The sequence below is a fragment of the Sciurus vulgaris genome, assembly GCF_902686455.1.
Source record: "Sciurus vulgaris genome assembly, chromosome: 13".
NCBI lineage: Eukaryota > Metazoa > Chordata > Mammalia > Rodentia > Sciuridae > Sciurus > Sciurus vulgaris.
The window spans coordinates 86772545-86795580 of record NC_136474.1 but is presented as its reverse complement, the minus strand read 5'-3'; the positions used below and the strand labels follow the sequence as shown (position 1 = coordinate 86795580).

General features: G+C 43.3%; 1 protein-coding gene across 10 annotated transcripts; it reads right to left on the bottom strand.

Annotated features, from left to right (window-relative positions):
• Positions 1-5527: 5527 nt before the first annotated feature.
• Positions 5528-22132, bottom strand: SERPINB8 (serpin family B member 8). 10 transcript variants are annotated; one of them, XM_079109379.1, is made up of 9 exons: positions 21999-22078; positions 18115-18185; positions 16255-16393; positions 15936-16112; positions 14509-14646; positions 12450-12567; positions 10765-10907; positions 9545-9697; positions 5528-8056 (listed from the first exon to the last, which is right to left on the bottom strand). In XM_079109379.1, the coding sequence occupies exons 4-9, from the start codon at positions 16101-16103 to the stop codon at positions 7652-7654; spliced, it is 1125 nt and encodes a 374-aa protein (XP_078965505.1). In that variant the 5' UTR covers positions 16104-16112; positions 16255-16393; positions 18115-18185; positions 21999-22078; the 3' UTR covers positions 5528-7651. The 10 variants fall into 10 exon arrangements, with proteins under 10 accessions (XP_078965505.1, XP_078965504.1, XP_078965510.1 ...); XM_079109378.1 differs by lacking the exon at positions 18115-18185 and having other exon boundaries at positions 21999-22121; XM_079109384.1 differs by lacking the exon at positions 16255-16393.
• Between the last annotated feature and the right edge of the window lie 904 nt (positions 22133-23036).

Below are 23036 nucleotides of genomic sequence, written 5' to 3'. Positions count from 1 at the left end.
CAGGTAGAGGCAGAGGTCGTCTGGAGCCCTTGCTGAGCTCCGAAGCAGGCCCGCCTAACCCCCTTTCTCTGACACAAGAAGCGGCCCTGGAGAACTATCAGCAAAGCCCTCCACTCTGACGAGAGAAACTTCAAAGGCTTCAAATGAGGAAAGAGGTGTCGCTGGAAAATGTTGAAATGACAAATAGCAATATTTCCACTGACAAAAGATGAAGATGAAACAAATGTTAGAACAGAAAACATGATTTTATTTTGCCACGCTCTCACTGGAAGCTATCATCAAAGTCCTTAACTGAATTGAAAAAGGTACCCATATAACAAGCACACTGGAGCCAACTTAGATTTCTAACAACAAAAGTCATCTTTGAAATAACAAAAGCTTACAAAGTAATGAAAAAAAATGTCAATGCAGAAAGCAAAGCATATGGCCCAAAATAGTCTTGTGCTGCACATTTGTTAGAGAACGTCAGAGCTGGGAGCCACTCAGGGATCATCCAGGCAAACCCTTTCATGTTTCAGAGGAGGGGAATCTGAACGCAAAGGACTCTATGAAAACTTGCTCAAGGTCATGGAACTAGTTAGTGACTTTGGAATCTTAGCAACTGTCTTCTCTACCTCTAAGGAGCAGACTCTGAAGTCTTCTATCTGCCAATCTCTCCTCGCCCAGTTACTGAGGCAGCCCTGGTTAGGGCTGAAGTTCAAGTTCACCAGATGCTGTGCCCTTGCATTTCTCTATCTTTGTTCTATTCCATGCTGTGTTCGTTGAGCCGTGGACTCTCTGGAATCCACCTCATTACCCTCCATGACTGTGCAGACCCATGCCCTCTGCAGTTCAGTCTGTCTCACATCTGACAACCAGGACAGGGACAAATACTTAAATTCCAGAAGAAGAATAGGCAAAAGGGATGGAGAGCTGGCCAAGGCCTGGTGCATCCTAGAATTGAAATGCCCAGAATTAAACATAGGAGGAAGAACAGAAAAGTCAAAAAGGTAAAATATGTGACACTTTTTCAACTCATATGTGCCAAATGTCCTGAGGGTGGGTCCACAGTGAGACATTCTGACCATGTTTTAGAAAGTGCCAAAAGGATTTAGAACTCTGAAGCTCCATCTGCCTTCCAGATATACAAACCTCAAATTGTTCTGGAAATTGTTCTGGAAAAACTGGGGGAAAATAGCATGAAGCTTCTAGAGATAATCAGTCTTGGATCAAAAGGAAAGAAAGGTGCAGCATCAAATACTCAAAGATAATCTGAGAATAATCGCCTGAAGAATTCAAAAATAATACACGGAAACTGGCATAGCAACAGAAAACAAGATGTATTATTTATGAAATGGGGTCACCAGGGTGAAAAGAGTCTGTTATAAAAAGGCAGAGATGATTGCCAATGGAAGGAGGGCAAGATTTTATGTTCACCCCACACCCTTTGTCCCAAGTCCTCTGCTTTCCCAGCTTTTCCCATGCCTTTTATCCATCTAGAACACTCCTGAGCTCCAGACCCAGCTATGAAGCTACCTTCTCAAAATTTAAACTTGTAAACCTTGTAGAACTCTCAGTTTTATCAAGTTCAAAATGGCACCCTTGGTCCCCATTCCACCTAAAGCCTTCTCCCCCTGCATAACTGTCAGGAGGAAAGCATCCCTTCCATTTCTAGGTTGATAAGTCCATGTTCCCTCTCTATTAGACCTCTATCCTGTACATTCTGCCCAACACCAGAACCTATTATTCCTCTTAAAATATGTCTCAAACGTATTCCCTTTTCTGTGTATACTCCTTCATTACATTTCTATCTACAGTCTTTATCTCTTGCTATGACGATCAAATTACCTTCCCATTGGGTTTCTTTTTTCTATTTTTACTTTTATTTTCTTCACCATAGAGCACTCCAGATTATATTCCTCTCTTGAATTTAAAGCCCTTTAAAAGGTCTCAGTAGCTTTGATAATAAAATATAAATATCTGCCCTGGCTTACCACACCCTTCATTATCCAAATCCACCTGCCTCTTCAGCTCCTCCCTCCCACTCCACAACTCTGCTCCCACACTGACGCTCTTCCCCATTCTTCTTCAGTAACCATTTTTCACTATCAAGGATCTGCACATGTGTTTTCTTCCTTTCTGGAACACCCTTTTCTATTAACATACTCTTATTCAAAACTTAGAATACTATAAATGATACCTCCTCAAAGAGGTCTTCCCTTGTTGCCAACCCAAATCAATCTCCCTGGTTGCCATCTGGTAGTATTTTTTTACCTCCTCTCCATACAATAGGACAGTTTATAACTGTATTATCATGCATTGCATTTGCTCAATATAATATAACTTTTGCTTCTCCAATACGGAATGACACAAGAAGACAATCCATAAGTAGCAATCTCCTGGCAAACAATAGTAGGGAAAGAACATGTTCTTCCTTATTGTTATAGTTTAGATATGAGAGGTCCCCAAAAGCTCATGTTTGAGACAATGCAAGGAAGTTTAAAGGTGAAATGATTGGGTTATGAGAGCCTTAGTCTAATAAGTGCACTAATCCACTAATAGGGATTAACTGGGTGGTAACTGAAGGCAGATTGCATTTGGCTAGAGGGGGTGGATCATTGCAGATTGCCTTTGGGGCTTATAGTTTTGTTCTTATTGAGTGGAGACCTCTCTCTCAGAGACCTCTCTCTCTCTTTCCTCCTCCACACCTTCCCACTATGATGCTCTGCTTCAACTCAGGCTCAAAGCAATGGAGTCAGCCACTTATGGACTGAGACCTCTGAAACCATGAGCACCAAATAAACTTTTCATCCTCTAAAATCATTCTTTTCACTTTTTTAGGTCACAGAAGAATATCAATGAAAAAATAAAAAGGCTGGGAGGGAGTTCATCGATAGGTAGCAGGTTTGAGCTGACTCTGGAACTTATAATGCATATGGCAGAATACTGATGGATAAATCAAGGGTGAGGAACTTGTGCTCAGCAAACAGAAAGGAAAGGCCAGACACTGGTGGGAGCCAGGGTGCCCAGCAGGCTCAAGAGTTCGCAGATACAGACCAAGGGAAAGCAGAAAGGAGATGAACTCCAGTAGCTCCACTGCTCCGTGGCTCCCATCTTCCTGTTGCAGGGTGACAGTCAGAACTGCTCCCAAGGGACAAAAATAATAAAATTGTGATCTCTTTTGTAAAGAACTTTTTAAAATATGGTCTGAGAAAAAATGCAACTTTTAATATGGCTGCTAGAACCAGTCATAGAACTCATCTTATTCTGAAATTTGAGAGAGTTGGAGCAAGATGGAAACAGGGAGAAGCTGCAAAATGGAGCAGAAATATCTGCTTCTCTAAAAGACTGTCAACAAATGTGTCCTAAAAGTCAGTTTTTTAAATTGGATATGCAATTAGTTTAATATTAAAAATCCCAGTCATACAAAATCAGTTCCAGAAAATTAAAAAGTTGAACATGCTTCTCAACTCATTCTGTGAGCCCAGAATTACCCCGAAACCACAACCAGGAAGAGACATGAAAGGAAGGGAGGGAGGGAGAGAAGGAAGGAAGGAAAAGAGAGAGAGGGAGGGAAAGAAAAGAAAGAAAAGGGGAGCAGAGGGAGGGGAAGGGAGGAAGAAAAAGAAAAAGAACCACACAGACCAATGTCCCCCATGAACACAGGTGAAAAATTCTAAAAGCAGTTTAATGAACTTAACCCTATATTGTATAAAGTGGGAGAAGCACCACGATGAAGTGGGATTTATCCCAGTGGTCACTTTTAACATTCAGAATGTAATGACAAATATTAACAACCTAAGAAAACAAAACCATGTGATCATTCCAAAGACACAGAAAGGCAATCCGACAAATCCAACATCTATCTCTTATTTTAAGAAAACAAACACATAAAAACCCCATTGAGCAAAGGAGAAATGGAGAGACTTTTCTTCAACCTAGTAAAGAACAAGTATGAGAAACCTACCGCTCACGTCACCCGTGATGAGGGGAGACCACACGCTTTCCTGAAGTCAGGAGCAGGACAAGGTGGTCTTCTCCTTCTGCTTCTAATCAACAACCAGAAAGTCAAAAAAGAGAAATGAAAAGTATTCAGATGGGAAGGTGAGAAGAAAATTTTTCTTTTTTTAGCAGATAGAGGATCTACAAAAACAAAAAACAAAACAACCTCCAGAACTGACTGATTTAAGCAAGTTTGCAGGAAATGAGGTTGAAACACAAAATAACAATTGTGTTTCCACAAAGTAGCAACAAATAATGAGGAACCAAGAAGCAATACTATGATAGTTTAAAAGTCTAATATATTTAGGAATAAATCTGACAAAAAGTGTAGAACTATTTACTGAAAACTACAAAATGATGCTGTTAAAGAATTTTAAATGGAGAATATATTTTGCTCAGGGCTTTAAAGATTCAATCTTGTTAATGTTAATCCAAATTAATATTTAGTATCCACATAGCCCCAATCAAAATTCCAGCAAACTTTTGTACTAGTGGAAAAACTAGTTCTCAAATTCATAGGGAAATAAAAGCTAAAATAGCCAAAACAATTTTAAAATATAATAATCACATTGGAAGACTTACTCGATTTCAAAATGTATTATTAAGCTATAGTAATCAAGAGAGTGTGATATTGGCATTAAGATTGACAAGTAGATCAATGGAATCTGACAAAGTACAAAATTAGAACTGCATACATGATCAAATGATTTTCAACAAATAATGTAAAGGTGATTCAGTTGGAAAAGAATGGTCTTTTCAACATATTGAGTTAATTTAAAAACATAAACTCAAAATGGATCCTAGGCCCAAATAAAAAATTGAATATTATAAATACTTATAAAAGAAACAGATAATTCTTATAAACTTCCATTAGGCAAAGAGAGTCCTTAGATATAACAAGTGTTTTATGTGTAAATTTAAAAAACCAGTAAATTACACTTAGTCAAAATTAAGAACATCTCCTTTTTAAAGGCACTGTTTATCAAAAGGTAAGTTCAGGACATAACCTGTGATCAAAACACTTACAAACCACACATCTGCAAAGAATTTGATATCAGTAACTGGAGCTATCTCAAAATACAGTAGAAAACAACAACAACCAAAAAAAAAGCTATAAAATGTTGGCGATACATTTAAAAAGATATTTTACCAAAGAATATACATGGATGGCAAATGACCACATTAACTGAGCATAGTTAATTAGTCATTAGGAAAATGCACACTAAACCCCCAGTGATAGACCACTACATCCCTAAATCAGCATCATTGACCATACCAAGTATTTGCAAGATATAGGGCAACCAAAACGCCCACATGCTTTTTTGAACATGTTAAATGATGCGACCATTCTGGGAAACGACTTGGCAATTTCTTAAAATGTTAAGCACTCCTTCCACACGACCCAAACCTTCCATTCTGTTTTTCTATGCTAAGGAAAGGAAAGTATGGGGCCACACAAAGATATGAACATGAGTGTTCACAACTACCTTACCTGTAACAGCCACAACTTTGGGAAAAACCTAAATATCCATCAAAAGGTAATGGCATGATACTCAGCAACAAAGGGAACTAACTACTATTTATACAATGTGGAAGAATCTTAAACTAGTTGTATTGAGCTACAGGGGACATACAGAAAGAAGGAAGCAATGTATGATTCCTTGTAAATAAAATTCTGGAAAATGCAACTTAGTCTACAGTGGTGGACAGCATATCAGTGGTTGCCTGAGGAGTGAGGGTAAGTGGTTGGGTGAGTCCAGGAGGGGAAGGAGGGAGAGATTCCAAAGGCTCAAGAGGAAATTTGGGGGTGTGATAGATATGTTCACTGTCTGGATTGGGGAGATGGTATCACAGGTGTGTGCATCAGAATACCAAAGTGCACACTTTAAATTTGCAAAGCTTATTCTGTGCCAGTTATACCTCAGAAAAGGCGTATTTTTATATTGAATGTTGAAGTGAGATCCAAACTCACAGACACACATTTTTCAGTCCCGTGTATTAATTTTTGGCCAAACTCACTTGATTACTGAAATGAACGTGACTTGAGAATATATTCCATCTTGGTGAGTCCTAAGTAAGATCTGTAATATAAATGGTTCATATAACTATAACTGAATCAAAGATAACCAAGAGTAACCACGGTTTATAGTCCCACTCATAAAAATTAATAAGAAGGCAGGCAGCAGTTAATGCTAGTGTAAGTGATAAGGAGGTATAAATCAGAACAACTTTTTGGAAATCAATTTGGAAGTCTTGAAATGTATCCAATTTTTATCTTGACAGGACCATTCATAGGAATGTTTATTCAAAAATTAATTAAGGATGTGAGCAACTATGAAGGTTATTCACAACGGTGCATATATAACATAAATAAGTCAATCTACCCAAATTGTCTAAGTAGATTCACTTATAAAAATATAGCCATACAGTAGAATATTATGCACATCAAATTGATAACTTGTATAGATTCTTATCTTGAGGAAGGCTCATAGTAAAAGTAGAAATAAGCTACATAAATTATGATTAACTTGTGCAAAAATTATAAGGTTATATTTATGCCAGGCACAGTAGTGTATACCCATAATTCCAGCTATTTGGGAGACTGAAACAGGAAGATCTCAAGTTGTAGAACAGCCTCGGAGACTTAGTGAGAAGCTGTTTCAAACCAAAAAGATCTGAGGCTGTAGCTCTGTGATAGAGCATCCCTGGGTTCAATCTTTAGTGCCACGAAGAAAAAAAAAAAAAGGTATTTGCCTTTGTAGACTAGGGAACGATGTGTATCGCTAACAACAGTGATTGCTGAGAACAGGATTATAGATGGCTTAAATGTTTTGTATGCTTTCCTGTAATTTCCAAAGTGCTGTCACAATACAAATTCTTTAGTCAGAGGCTCTTTCTTGAGCAGGGGGTGTGGTTCACGGCTGAGCACACACAATTCATCAAAGGTAGGATGGCTTCTAAGAGTTGCTCGGTGTGAAGGTTCCTCTGGCACTCGGTGTGAGTCTGAGGGAAGTGAAGGAAGACCACACGGGGCACGTTCAGGAGACGTGCCCCCCAGCCCGTCCTGACACTCACTGCCAAACCCCTGCACTTGTACCTGAGGCTTGTGCAAACAAGTGCCCAAAGAGCTGTTTTCATGAGTCCCTGTGAGACACAGGACACCAGGGCCACTGTGTGACTGCTGGGGGACAGATGCTCTCTCAGCTCTTAGGGAGACCCTGGGGGGCTTCAGGGTTGACCCTGTAAGCATCACTCCTGGCTTTGTGTGCAGTGGGCCTGTCCCCTGGTTAGCCTGGCCTCGGGGGTGGCAGAGTGTGGTCATCATGGCAATGGAAGAGCTCACCAAAGGCTGGATCATGAGTCCCTGAGATGCTCTCAAACGATGCACGAGAACTTTAGGAGAGGGCAGAGACGGCAAGAGTGACCCAACCGGGCAAATCAAGTGTTCCCAGCCCAGCTCCACACACTGAGCAGGGCCTCGGGACCCACTGCCTGCCTTCTGCACAGCACTGGAAACTTCAGCACAAACATTTGCAAACTAACAGGTGCACACACTTTATTTCAGCATTCAAGCCACTGCACCGATCTGGCCATGTGGAATTTTAACTCAAGCAAGGCAGGCAGAGGGAAAATGGGGGGGGGGGGGGGCAGGCGCAGAAATTGTGCCTTTTTATGGAGAAGAAAACCTGCCACAGAACAAGATGCTCTTGGTTTCGTGGTGCCTGATAAAGAAAAGGAAGGGGTGGTCTGCACAAAATCTCGGTTCTATTCTCGCGCTCCGGGTGTTTCTGACCACTGCGGTGGCTGCAGCGGCCTCGGTCCCCTCCTCGTTGACCTCCACAAAGCACTTATGGGCAACCTTGGACACAGGCACGTTCTTCTTAGTTGACATTCCAGAGAAGTCGGCCTTGGTCTCCTCAAAAGCGTCAGTCATTCCCAAAGCGCGAAGGAAAGACTCCAAGTCATAGCTCTCCTCCAGCTTTAACCTGGGAAGGAAAACTTGGACTTTCTTTTTGGTCATGTTTTCTGGATCTGTCCAAGCTCTGAACTTCTCATATGTAAGTGCTTCTTCCACCTGGAACAGCAAAGGGTCAAGTCTTAAAATCTAGAGGAACACAGGCTGTGGCTACCACCCGCGTGTTACCCCTCTCTCCATGGCATGGAACTAAATGGCGAGTTCTTGTCCAACATTATCTTCACATGTTTTTCTGGCTGTGAAAACACTAAGATTTCCCTGAAATTCTCATCTTTTCCCTGTCTTATGGATACAAGAGTTGAAGAGATAGAACACATCTTAGAGAAACAGGAAGTATTAATAGAAACAATCTTTGCTAAATTCATTTCAAATATTAAAAATGTGACATTTTAGAAAAACATAACCAATTAATTATATTCATATCATATTAATAGAATAAGTTAGCTTCAAATCCTCCAAGACTCATCACTGATTCTACTGATCCCTAAGGAAGGAAGGAGGGAGAGTGGGTTCCACTTGCATCACCCTGTCTCTTTTTGCCAAATGGTGCCAGCTGAGTGCTCCTTTCTAGTGACAGTGATTTTGACTCTGGCTCTATTCCTAAGCTCACTTAAATTTCTTCTTGAGGTGACCATGACAGATCCATTTTTTTTTTTTTTTTTTTAAGTACTGGGGATTGAACTCAGGGGCACTCGACCACAAAGCCACAGTTGCTTAGCACCTTGATGTTGCTGAGGCTGGCTTTGAACTCGAGATCCTCCTACCTCAGCCTCCCAAGCCTCTGGGATTACAGGCTTGCAGCACCACGCCCGGCAGACAGATCCATTCTTGATTTATGCCTCTACCTTTCTGATTCCAGAGCGAAGCTGAGGAAGTTTGGTAGCCCCACCCTCAAGCTCCTGTTCACTGGTATGCTGATCTGGATCGTATCAGCAAGGATGGAAATATTTACCCCCTGCGACTCAGCAAACTTTGAAAACGAGGGTCACTCCCACCTCTCAGGAAGCTTTACCAACACACAACAGATCCTGCGCTTCTCACCTTTCAAATTCACTTCTCTCTTCCTGGACTGTTTCTTTTCTATCACGAAAAAATTCCTCTCTCCTCCTATCTAAGGTAAATCCCCACCTGTGCTTTAGCCCCTTCCTCTTTGACGTTTGGTCTATTGATCAGTGGCATCTGCTCCACCTGGAACCTTGCTAGACATGCAGTCTCCACTGGATCAACATCTGCATTTTGACGAGATTCCCCAGGGAGTTAATATGCCCATTAATATTTGAGAAACACTGCTCAGTTCGATCCCTACCCTTCTTCCAGGACTTTTTCCCAGGAGTTACTGGATTTTCAGCTAGCCCTGCCCTTTAGATTAAAGAAGAATGCTGTCATAGCTTCATCGATACTTGTCCACTCTCAGATACATACTCAAAAGAAATGAGCACACATATTCACCCAAAGACAAGCATGGGGGTTCCCCCAGAACCACTGTAGTAACCCATAGCTGGAAACTCAAATGCCACCTGGCAGATGGACTTGAAGAAATGGGCTCAGCTGGAACCCACAGATACAGACTCGCTGCCCAGGGCTCACCGTGGCGAGGCCAGTGCTGTCATCGGGAAGCAGAATGATCATGCTCAGCTCCTCCTCTGCATAGGGCAGCTCCAGGACCTGGGTGTGCACCTCCTCCACATACCCCAGATTAAATCTGGCTTGCTTAAACATCATCTGCACTGTTTTCTGCTCCTAACAAAAACAGGAAATTAAAATAAGATACTTAAAAATAAGCACAGTTTAGCAAAATAAGATATATCTTACTCACAGAACTCCTAGGGACGTGTAAGATAATTATTATTTCCATGCATTTATGCTGTTAGAAGTCAAAATTCCATTAGTACATCTTAGTACTGAGCAGAACAGGCTATTGTTCCCCCAGAACAAGTATTACCAGGTGAGAGAGAAGTTTGATGAATGTAGAAGGACATAAAAGTGTACATTATTTTTGGAAGAAATTGTGTTTGCTCTTTTAAGAAGATCCATGGAGAAGCACTCCCATGGACCTTATAATTAAAAATTATTTCTCCAAGTTAAGAGGAGCATGAACTAATATTCAGCTATGGAGCCGAAGGATCTGGCTAGAAAAGATGTATAGGCCAGAGGGAATTATATTTTTACTCTAAAAGTTGCCCAGTTATATAATTCACTTTATGACTTTGGTTTTCTTGGGGAGGGGACCTTGACAAGATGTATAAGGTCAGGCATTTTAAAAGCTTGCTTTAAATATATGCTTACTTTCAAATCTTTGGGCAATAGGCTGTTATCAGGAGGTCAATTTAATGAAGGTCAGATACCAAGCTAATAAGTATTGACCCCAGCCATTACAACATTCAAAGGGGGAGGCAGAAAATTGTTTTTAAAGTTAGCTTTAATATCTGCTGAGACTTTTTTCTTTTGTTCGGAACTGTACAGTCTTGAATTCCAAGGCCATAAATATGAATATATGTCACTGACTTTGCAAAAAGGTACCATAAGTAAATACAGGCAGTGACAGCATTAGCCCAGTGCAATTCCCAGCTTAGAAGAAATTTTTCTCCAAAAAAATCATCTGATCGGAAATGACTAAGTATGTAAAAACAAAACCATCAATACAATTAATTTTGGCTTTTCTCCATACTCCAATTAAAGATATACAGAAGGTAATTAAATTTGTTCTGAAATGGATTAAGAACCAAGATGGCATGAAATAAGTGATTCACGTTTCCATTTGTCATCTACTTTAAGGAGGCAGCAGTGCATCAGAAAACATCTCCCACCTGGTTGGTTTTAAAGAGCATTCCCCTTGTGTGCTTTCTGTCGAATTGCTCGTTCCACTTTCCTTTGAAGTACAGGGCATTCACCAGGACCAACTTAGTCAGTGAACCAACTGTCCCAGGACCCAGCACCTCTGCAATCTTACCTGTGAAAAATACGAGAGAAGTTTATCCAGATCTGGGAGGTCATAAGCACTCTTCTTCAACCCCCTTGACATATGAGGCCCAGGCTCAGTGGAGAGCCAGGCCGGGTCTGTCCTTCTCACACAGCGTAGCGTTTATCCATAACCAACAATCTTGACGTTTGTAGGGTAACTTAGGTTTTGCTCTCAGTTTATAGGTGCAGAAATTCAGGATCAGAGCATTTGCTGTATTTTGTACCAAGTTCACACAGGTGGCAGGTGGGTGAGCTAAGAAGATAACCCAAGAGTTTCCACTTTCACTGGGGGCTCTGGACACTGGCCCTGTAAGATCTCAACATCATCATTGAGATAATGCATCAGTATTGCCATCTTTGGCAGGAAAAGTCTTTGCCCTGTGCATCGTGGGATGTTTATTTAACAGTATTTTCTTCAATTGTGACAACTGAAAATGTCTTCAGTCATGGTCAAGTGTCTCCTGGAGGGAAAACCAACCTGGTGGACAACCACTGCTCTGTGCCAACCTTCAAATCTCCCAAAGGACGGGAAATACACACCTGTGAGTGGGAGAAGTTGGGCCACCTCAGAAGAGTGAATAGGACAGAGGCGTTGGGGGAGAGAAGACAGGGATGAGAGAGGGGATCCCCAGGGCCCCTCCAGCTCTCAAACATGGAGGTGGTCAGCCTCAGGGGACTGATGGCACAAGGAGGGTGGGTGTGGAGAAACTTCTTGGGCGACTGAGTACTGCTAGGTCAACTGGAGAGCAAGAGCCTGCTGGACAGATGAGGGGAAAAGTCTCCCACACTAACTGTGATACTGGCTCTCAGCGTAATCATGGGTACCGCTGTGGTGTGCTGGCACCCGAAGAAATAAGTGACTTCGTTCCCCCTTTTAGAATGTTCTAAATTTCTTGCTAGGTAGGCCTGGAGGTGGGGGAGGGCAGTTAGAAGTGTGCCCTCTTTTTCTCTCTATCCAAGTCCAGACGGACAGAAATATTTCTGGTGAGTTGGAATGACAGCTGGACAGGGGACACTGCCAGCTCCACTTTAGTGGCACCTCCAAACCTGAAGAAAATTTCGAAAAGGTCAAGCTCAGAAAACAAGCGCGGCTACAGTTAAGTACGCAGAGGGAGGGGGCTGAGGTCAAACTGGTTCAGTCATCCCAGGGAGACCCTGTCACACTGGGACCGACGCCTCTAGGCTGCAACCTTACTGAATGTCCTTCTGCCTCAGCTCATGGCCAGGGTCTCCCTGAGAGAAGATAAACAGACCCCCGAAGGAAGCATTGATTGGGGATTTATCAGCACAGTGCAGAGCAGGGAGTCTGAAATCCCAACTTTGAGTTTATTTTATTTTTTTTAACCCTACTTTGTGATCTGATAAGCCCAAGAGAAATGACAGAGACGCATCACTGGCCTGAAAACCCAGAAAACACACAAAGAGGCCTCTAGTAACTGGGTCATGGCGGTAGCACCCTGGAGGTCCTGTTCCGCCCACCTCCGCCCCCTTCCATGGTAACTCCAGGTCCACCTAAATCAAAGCCTCCTACCTTCAGTCTTCTCTGACACCCAGTCATTGATGTGCTTCCTGCACTCTTCAGTATCTTGAGCAAAGGAGAGCTCCTCCAACTCTGCCTGATAGAACTTCTGACAGGATTCCTTGAACGTCTACGACACACGATGTGGAGTTTGACCCGATTCAACAAAAGTTCCCACAACTATAAAAGCATTTTTCCCTCTTAACATGCTCATATTGTACGTGCCTCCAGAGGGCATGCGCTACTTTAAGATGCAGGTACCATAAACGTGTGGACCCCTACTCTGTGCCTGGCTCTCTGCTAGGTGCTCGACACCGGGCGAAGACTCGGTATCTGATGAGGGGGCCCACAAGCCTGATGAGAGAGAGTCCAAACACAAACATTTACAAGATGTGAAGACTGCCACCACCCATGCACGAAACCGCCGGGGAACATCCCTGTCAAATACCCATGCACGACTTGGATTTTCTGTTTCCCCCAGTAGGCAGTCCAACTCTGCATTTCTGTATTGCCAGTAACAACCACAGTGTTTGAGTGATTGAGAGGAACGAGATTGTAAGAAATCAGATCTACACAAGGGCCAATAATGAATCAGCATTTTAGATCTGGGACACTGTGGTTGATTGGGAGAACATGGAGCAAGGAAAGTCCTCTGGAAGAGGGGTATGCTAGATTCAGATCACAGTGTGTGTGCACGTGAGCAAATGAGTGTGAACATGTACATGCATGTGTGTGTGCATAAATGTGTATACAAATATAAATGTTTGTGTGTCCATGTGAGTGTGTCTGTATGTTTGTGCATTTCAAGGAATTTAAATATAAGCTGGGGTCAAATCAGGAATGGCTTATTCCCAGTACATTAATGCCCCAATCACTCCCCCCACAAATATCTGTTTTTAGATACAATACGCCTAGCATCTAGCTCCCATCCTTTACCCATTCTCTGATCCCAAATATTTTAGTAGCCAAACAATTGAAAACGGTGAAGGGTGGTTCCCTATGTCCCCAATATTCAAAGATCAAACTGATATTCATAAATGATCGTTGATTCACCAGAAGATTTCTGAGATCCAGAATCACCTCCAGTGAAAGGTGAGTCCAGAGAAGACAATTTCTGGGTGACATTACCAAACCACAGCCAGGACCCAGATGTATCTGAATCTTGGATAAAAACCCTGGGAACTCCCAGTCAATCAGATGGCCACGCTTGCCCTGATTGTTTTATTAATCTCAAGGCAGCTTCATTTGCATATTCTGTGGCATAATTCTTTGGAGCTCACTTATTGTGTTATGTCATACTCTGAGTAGACTAGGGAACTCGAAAATCACATGCTGAGTGTGAACAGATTTTCACTTTAGAAAAGACTATTCTGTCAGTGGTGTGGATTTATGAGACAAACAAAAGGGCCAGGCAAGACTGGAAGGCCAGTCAAGAGGAGTGGATTTTAACGTGGAAGATACAGTAAATCCGAACCTAAGCATCGCCAGTGGTGACTGAGAAGGGGAGCAAATTTAAGAGACCTTGAGAGGCCATCTCAGCAGAAATCAGCTCAATGAAGAGAGGTGGAACTGACTGTGGGGGAGCTTCGTACAGCACACAGGATGATACCGTCTCTCAGAGATACGGAATCAAGAGGGAGAAGAAGTCTGGGTACAGGAGGAAGTACTGACTCTGGCTTCAGGGAGGGATGTATCAGAAGCAATTTTAAAAGGACATAATCCAGAGGCATGGTGGCATAAAATAAAGTTCAGAATTATAACTGCAGACATATAAGTCTATGCTAGGTATTGAATTCAGGGGCACTCAACCACTGAGCCACATCCCCAGCCCTGTTTTTGTATTTTATTTAGAGACGGGGTCACACTGAGTTGCTTAGCGCCACACCATTGCTGAGCCTGGCTTTGAGCTCTTGATCCTCCTGCCTCAGCCTCTTGAGCCACTGGGATTACAGGCATGTGCCACCGCACCCAGCTCTAAGCACATTTTTAAGGAGATAGAGTCCTTCATTCTCTGCTCTTCTGTAGTTTCTTATTTTCAAATTGCTTTCATCAATGTGTGAGTACTACTTACTGAAAGGAAACCACACGTTTTTTCTCCAAAGAGTCGGCTGGCAGTTCTAAGCACGTACTGAGTGCCAGGTTTGTTGACTTCAGTGAGAAGTGACTGGAAACCTTGGTGAATGTCTCCATCTCTGTTCAAATAGAGAGCCTGGGAGGAGAAAGGAACACCTACATTTAACATGGCAATATACTGCCCCAAAGAGCTATTTCCAAACAAAGTTACAGACTGAGCATTACACAGGTCTCTTTCTTAATTGCTCTAATTGCGCAGGGGCTTCAACTTGTCACTATTGACATGTGGAGCCTGGGAACTTTGTTATAGGGTTGTTCTGTGCTTCCTAGCATATTTTTGCAACTTTTCTGGCCTCTGCCCACTAGAGGACAGTAGCATCTCTACACTAAGAAAAACAAACTCTCCAGACCCTCACCATTGTCCCTAGGGAGGCAAATTGCCTGCCTGGATGGGAGCCACTGATGTAGAAGATTTGTCCATGCCAGGAAAGAAGCATGCATTAACAAGGAAGGAAGTATAAGAGAAAAAATAGGTAACTGGGGTGAATTTAATATGACTCAGGGAATGCAAAAAGGAGTAGGGAAAAAAAATGTTTCCTCTGCAATTTTATGGCAGTTCTCCAGATCAGACTGATTTACAAGTCAAGTCACAGTGATATGCAAGGGTTTCCTGAGTCTCCCAATCACCCCAGTTCAAAGTCTCCCTCCCACAGAGAATTGAAACAATCAATGTTGGATCTCAACTGGGGTCTCAGCTGCATACACCCCTGATATGAGTGGCAAAGGAACACCCATGTGAGAATTTTCTGGGATGTTTTCACCACTTGGTGGGAAGATGTCCCTGAAGTATCAGCCAACACCTTGTTCATAGATTAGGGTGTCCATAACCATTCAGGACCAATCAGCTTATACATTCCCTCTAAATAACCCCAGAAGATCTAAATCCAGATTTATGTTACACTTCTCTTCTACTATGCATAAGCATATACTAAGAATAACCCATTTAACAAGAAGTCCATTTACACAGCTATACTACTATTTAAAACATAATATTATCAAAAGCTTAAAATATGACAAGGTTGAAATTATTTGCCTTTGTAGGACACAATTACAGTTGACCTTATTTATCAAAAGATGTGATTTCACTAGAATGTTTGATCATTCTATCTAAAGTAAATAAACTGTATGGCTTGATTTCTCCCAAGCACATCAGAGGATATGACCCACCCTACTCAATTCAGCTTTTTCCAGTGTCTGACCTGAGTAGGCATCACCCCAGGGACCTCTGCCTGCCTACCAGCTACCCTGGCTTCCACAAGGTGGAGTGAGAGTCAAAAAGAACAGTTGTATGTGAGGGGAAAAAAAAAGAAAAAAAAAAAACAACTCTATTTTGTTATTTTGTATTTTTCCAGCAGGCATGCATACCTGGGACATCTGGACTGAGGTGTCTCCTTTTGCCCCCAGGAAGACCATGGCCAGGGCAGAGGAGATGCTCAGCGGAGAGAAGAATACATTCCGCGAGTTGTCCTCTTCACCCAGCATTTTGAGTAAGGTGATGGCAAAAGTGCCATTTGCGTCACTGATATCATCCATCAGGAAGGTCTGAACCAAATGCAGAACAGAGGCAGGTCAATCAAACTCTCCTGAAGTCACACCGTTATCCATGCGCCCTCAGTGGACACTAGGTGTGCTAGGTGAGTCACTGCACCCCAAGACGCCTGAGCCCATGACGACCTCCTCTTACCTGGCAGTAGGGACTTGGCAAATGTGATTTAATTGAGGATTCTGGATGTGGAGATTATCCTGGCTCAGACAGGTGAGTTGAGAGGAATCGTAGGGTTTTTATAAGAAGGAGTCAGGAGGATCAGCGTCAGAGATGAGACCTGAGGACAGGAGCAGCAGTCAGGGTGACGCAAGTCCACTGAGCAAGGAATGCAGCTGCCTCCAGAAGATGGAGAGGAAGGGAACAGATATCCCTGGGGCCTCCAGGAGAAGGGAGGGGAGAAGGGAAGGGAAGAAGAAAGTCGGGAAGGAAGGAAACAGCTCTGCGGCACCATTTTGGATTTATGACCTTTAGAACAATAAGATAATAAATTCATGTTGTTGTGGCCACTAACTTTGTAGGAAGGTGTTCGAGCGCCAATAGGAGACTAAGACACTATGGTGCGTGTGTGTGGGGGGGGGTTCGTGTTTTCTATGAAATAGCCAACAGTGAGTGGCCCTTTCTCACTGGTACCATCCTTCAAAACCAGGGCTGGGACACCCTCCAAGACCTGCGTGGTCCCTCCCTCCATGCAACAATGGTCAGCAGGGGTCCTTGCTGGGCGCTGCTCTCAGTGGTCCAGTGTGTCATCTTGCTGCGCCTGCCCTCTGACTCCAGAGCCTGACCCTTCATCAGTGCACAAATCCCCATATGCCTGCCGCTTCTCTTTGTGGTCTCCAGTGAAATATACACAGAATCTTCTAAGAATCAAATAACTCCTCGTGAATAAAAACTGCATTTCTGTCATCATGTCTTGTGGAAATGGCTAGGTAAATTTCACCAAATTTGGAGGGTGCGTTTGGAATAGCTGGACTTATAAAAATGGACTCCTGGGAAGATGAAAAAGTTACTTTGAATCTGGGAGATTTCAGAAAGATTTACTATTTTCCACATGAGTTTTTAAAACTCAGTAGAGAAAGAACAGAACAGAAAGAACTCAAATAAAATATAATATTATGTAATATGAAGATATCATAATAAAATGTTATACATAATAAGGAGATTTTTACAGACACACACAATATGAAGCCCAAATCTCCAAGTCATTGGGCAAACTGTACATTATATGTACTGATTTGGGATCTGTCTTGGCCAAGCTGACCTTAATGTTCCCCTCAGCTTGACTAAACAGTAATTAAGCTAAACTTGATTAAATAAACACACTAGCCAAGCCCCTTCCGGCCTCTGGTCCCTAACATTCCTTAAAGAATTTGCTTTAGACAATCTGTAATTGTGCATCCTGTTAAGAGTTTCTTGGTTATATGGAAGACTGACTTCACAAGAACCAGGATCCATCCCTTTGAAATGCAACCATTAGTAAAGGCAGGAACCATATTCTGTGAAAGACAGGAACCTAACTAAGTCAGGCACCTTACTCCAAAGGACAAAAACTTACTACTGGTTATTATTAATTATTACAATTTCAGAATACTATTGTGTCCGGCATGGTTAATTTCTATTGAACTTTATCAAAATCTGGGCTATTCCATGAGATATCAAGTTCATCCACTTGTTTCATTTCTCCTGAACTTCTTTGTTCTTACAACTAAGGAGAGTTTGGAAAAGGAAAAAACAAATCGTGGCCCATGATCTCAGGACTCTACAAGCTTTCTTTTCCTGTTATACTATCCTTTTTTACATATGCATGTATGTTTTTTACTCAAAAAAAATTAAAATCAAACAAGAAAAGTAAGTCCCAGTTTGGAAGGTTAGCAGATAAGCAAAATGAAAAATACTGGAAGGTGCACCTGGAGAGCCAAATCATCACAGGCACGTGCGTGTCTGTAACAGATGGGTCATCACTGGACCACGAGGTGCCCTGTGTAGTAGCTTTGAACTTACTCCATTGGGACAGGTCTTGCAGGTCTTCTGGGTCTCAGGGGCACAGAAAAAGGGGATCTAGGTGGGCGGTTCTGGGGGAAGGAGAAGAAGACCAGGCCACAGAGCATCTCTACTGAAGCATCTCTAAGCTTCTCCTAAAGAATTTTTAAGAGGGATGTCTCCGGTTTTTTTTTTAAAGTGTGGTTGTAAGTTAGAAAGCATAAGGTAACACTCTGATGTTAAGCAACAGCCCAAACCAGTACTGAGTCTTTAAGTCTGAAATAAACAGGTGAAAATGTCAACCAAGAACAGACAACGTGGTGTCCTGTGCACAATGGTGCTCTGTAGTCAGCAGGCCATTTACTGGAGAACACAAGGTCACCGTTCCTCACTGTTCTGCCATCATGAAACTCCTCGGCGAGGAAACTCACGGTGGGGGCTGCAGAGTAGGGGAGGTGGTGCTGCTGCTGTGGGCAAGCCCCCAGCAAAGTAGTGTCCAGCCACTCAGGGCCACCTCCAGCCCCGCACAGCTTCGCTTACACTTGATGACGCTTCAGAAATGAGGAGGCGGGAAGCAGTATTCTCACCATATAACACTGTGCCCACCAGCCATTGGCATCCAACAAATGGAAAGAGGAGAGAATTAGGTAAAATGAATGTGGCAGAAATAAATTTGAAATTCATCCTACCTTAGCATGAGAGCTTTGGACTCAAGGTGAGGCAGTTAAGATCTCAGGTTGGTGACTGTGTGTATGCATGCGTGTATCTATGTGTGTGTGATCATCTTGTTGAACAGGAAAAGGAAATGAATTAAACTATTGCAACAATCTCAAGTTTACATTCTAATTGCTCCTAATTATAAACTCCTACTAATTTTTTTTTTTTTTTTTGCTTTGTCCTTCTCATGATTCATTATCTGGCTGCTGAAGTAGCTTTGTCTCAGTCTTCACTAAAAACAAGCTTATGTATTTATTAATTATACCATCTTACATTTGAATAGATTCATAGCCAATGATATATAGCCCTCCATATAGGTGCCGGTTTCAGTTGATCTTATTTGATTCTACAACCATGTGACATAAATAGGACATGTATTGCTCCCCCAAGTTTTATAGATGCAGAGACCAAGACTCACAGTCCAACGTTCTTCCCTGTTTTACCTAGAGAAATTTTTCTTTATTTATAATTTTAGTTTTCTTTTTTTTTTTAATTGTAAACAAATGGGGTACAACTTGTTTCTCTGATAAACTTCTACTTCTGGTTTCTTCCATCTTTCCTCTTTCTTCATCACAATTCCTCACCTCCATTCCTTCTTAACATCCAGGTGCTGGTCAGTAGTATAGCATTTCCCATCCATCTCTCCATAGCAGTCACAGACATACTGGCTCACCCACACACAAGTGCATGGTCCTGCTCGTGCCAACAGGCAGGCAGGTGCAGGGGCCAGGTAACAGACTCACTTTCCTCCTCTTTTTCTGGGGCTCCAATCTCATCTGTATACTAAAGCTTTTGAAAAGGGTTGAAAACTGAAGGAAAAAAAAATGGACCTTTCCCAATACATCTAAAAGGAAGTTAATTTCAATATAATGCAAAATAATAGTATTAAGTGCAAGTGCTACAATTAAACGGTCACAAAAACACAGCAAGGAAAAGTTTTGATTCTCAGTCAATAAAGTACATTGATATTAAGCTAGTTTTCCTTTCATAGCTGAACAAATGACAAGGATAATTATGTACTATCAACAGAAAACACAGGAAAAATGGCAGTAGACTCAGAAATAAGCCTTCTGCTTCTCAGAATGTGGCATGGTTGTCCTCCTGGGACCGTCGAACACTGGAACTCTGCTCTCACAAACCCCTCCCCATCCACACATCCCACAGTGCTTGAATTCAAAAAGCACTTACATAGAACCACCCTTGCATTCCTCAGGGGAAGGAAAAGAAACATAAAGGCAATAATCCCTGACCAGGAGCTCACACCTGAGAGGAGACACCCATACAGAAATGCAGGACTTTAAGTTGTCCTGTGCTCTCTAACTGGGAAAGTTTCCAAGTGCTTTTTGTCCCAAAAAGTGGAACAAATTCTTCATGGAAGCCTAGGAAGTTCTGCAGAGAAGTTGTTCTGGATAATTGGGCAGGTGTCTGTAGGTGGTAGAAAGGGGGATGTTGGCTCTATGGGTTGTCAGGTGTGAAGAATGTGCAAGAAGAGCAGGGTTGTGTGGGGCCCAAAGGAGTGGATCTGCTGTGATAAAGGGAGGTGAGGCAAGGTGGACCTCCAGGCTGGGTTCAGAGTCTGAACTGGAGCTGGGGTCCAGAAAGCCATGCATGGTTTTTAAACGAATATCTTAAGGAGTAGGATGGGGTTTTATAAAAATGACATGGCTCAATATTGAGTGTGGAAAAGCACAGGGGAACCTGGAAGATCACTACCACCGACCAGGGACTCCTGGTGAGGAGGAAACACCTATGCTGGAGATGTGAGAGATGGAAGTGCCAGCAGAGTGCGCACAAAGGGAGGCGGGGCAGGAGGCCAGGAGCATTCTGAGGTTCCCCACTGTTGCATTCGTAGGAAGCTTACATGAGGAGACACCCTGGAATGGGGACAGCAATACATTCCACTGCAGAGGTGGGGAGCCTGCCAAACCAACTGGACCTGTAACAAGGACAGCCAGGGATGTCTGGACATACAGGGAGGACACGCTGAGAGGAGGCTCTGGTGCAAGAGGCTGGGAGTCACCAACATCCTGATTCCAGGAGTCTATGTGAATGGATGAAATTACTCCAAACTTGGTTAGTGGAGACACGAGAGGACAAATTCACTTAATTGTTTAATGGAAGGGGGGTCCGATATTTAAAGGTAGAAAAAAGAGACTGTGACCCAGCAATCAGGAATGCACCGGGAGAACTGGGAGGTGTGTCTGTGGGTGGTCCAGAACCGACAGCATCACTACACACAGCCTACTCCTAGTGGGAAGCCGGGAAGCTGCAGAGGAGGGGAAAAGCAGCCTTTGGTCTCTGAGCACAGGAGTGGGGCAGAGCTAAAGGCTGAAGAGCGGCGTCCGGCAAGTGAGGAACTAACTGAAGTAACTAAAGGACTACTGAGGCTACTACCTAGAGGGAGGCAGGTGAAGAAGGATTGGGGCCTGGGGTACCGGGGATGTAACTCAGCGGTAAAGCGCTTGCCTGGTGTGTTAGTATGCACGAGGCACGAGTTCAATCCCTAATAAGTTTTTTTCAAGTAGAAGGAAAGTAATAAAGAAGATGAAAGATGGAAGGGTGGGAGGCAAGGAAGAAGGGAAAGATGGTACAACCTTTAAGTTGTAGGGCGGAGGAGACAGGCGTTTGTGCTGGAGATAGCACGGACCCAGCACCTCCCCGGAGCTCGCCCAAGGCGCCACAAAAATTGCAGGGACGCTCCCAGTCTGCGCGTAGTCCTGTCTGCACCCGCGGCTCCTCCCACGCCTGCTGTCCCCGCCCACCCGGCCTGGGCCCAACGCCACCACTTGTGTCCCCCGCCACTCCCCGCCCCTGGCAAATCGCAGACCACGGCGTCAGCAGGAGAGGGTGGGGACACGACACTCCGAGAACAAGCAGGTGACCTGGGGCGGGTCTGCGCCCTGCGATCCCCTTGCCCGAGTTCCAGGCTCTCGGCCTCCGCCCAGCCTCAGGTTAGAGCCCGGCAGCGCTGACGCGGGTCTGCGGACCCCGGCGCTGCTGGTGCCAGGCGGACCCCGGCTGCCCCGCAGCCCGCTTCCCGGTTTCTTGCCGCCATCGATCTCCTGGAGCTGTCCTTTTCCCCATCCCTGCTCTTCCTTCCTCCCCTACCCAACTCCCACGGTCCACCGGACTCCAGGGCGTAAGGACCAGGGAAACCTGAGGATCGGAGCGCCTCCCCAGCCCGGTACCTTCGAGATTCCTGCTGCCGCTGCGGCTGCTGCTCCTACTGTGCCTGCTTTGTGGATGTTTCCCGTCTGCCTGGATCAGGGGCAAGGCTTCCGGCCCATGACTCAGAACCGATTGCATGTTGCTCAGGCCTGTGCAATCTGCCTCCGAAGGCCCTGTGCGGGACCCGGGGAGGAGCCCGCCCCGCCGGTTCCAGGCCTCGCAAATGGCTAGGGCGGTGTGGGGGAGCCTGGTGCTGGGAGGGTGGCGGTGGAAGGCTTCTTCCAGCAGAGGATTGGTTTGTTTTCATGAGTTAGTACCTGCAGTATTAGTGTTTAGTGTGTGTATGCAAGAGTTAGAACTTGACTTTGAAAGTCAACCAAAACAAAACCAGAAGTTGAATTTGCTAGTCAGTGGATTCCCAAACTGGCCCAAAACACATCAACATAATGTTTGACACATCCCTGATGGTTCATGAATTTTAAAGTGATAATGTGCTTACTATTAATAGTATAAATGCTATAAGACACATAAACAGAAATTTAAAGCAATGAGAAAGAAAAAATATATATTTTATTACATTTTTGTACCACAAAAATGATTTTCAAATTTAATGAGAGCAATGCGATTAAATACATGTGTGCATATTGTTATCCTAGTTGAATGCTTTGAAATACAGTAATTTGCAGACCTGATATTAAGTTGACTTCTAAATTTGGAATGGTGGCCATCTTGGGAAAAACTTTTTGGGAAATGAATTTATTTCAGTGGAATAAAGGCAAAGTTGGTTGTCTTTTCTAGATCTTGACACTTGATATTCAACTTATGAAATAGCTAATCAAAGAAATTTTGTTAAAGACTAGGTAAAATCTATCCTCTTGAAAGCAAGTTGTTCTTGCAAACCAGTATTTTTAAATGTTGTACTTTTTAGGTCTGAAGCCGACCAATTCTTTTTTGGTACTGAGAATTTAACCCAATGACACTCAACCACTGAGCCACATCCCCAGTCCTTTTTATATTTTATTTTGAAACAGGGTCTAGGTGAGTTGTTTAGGGATTCA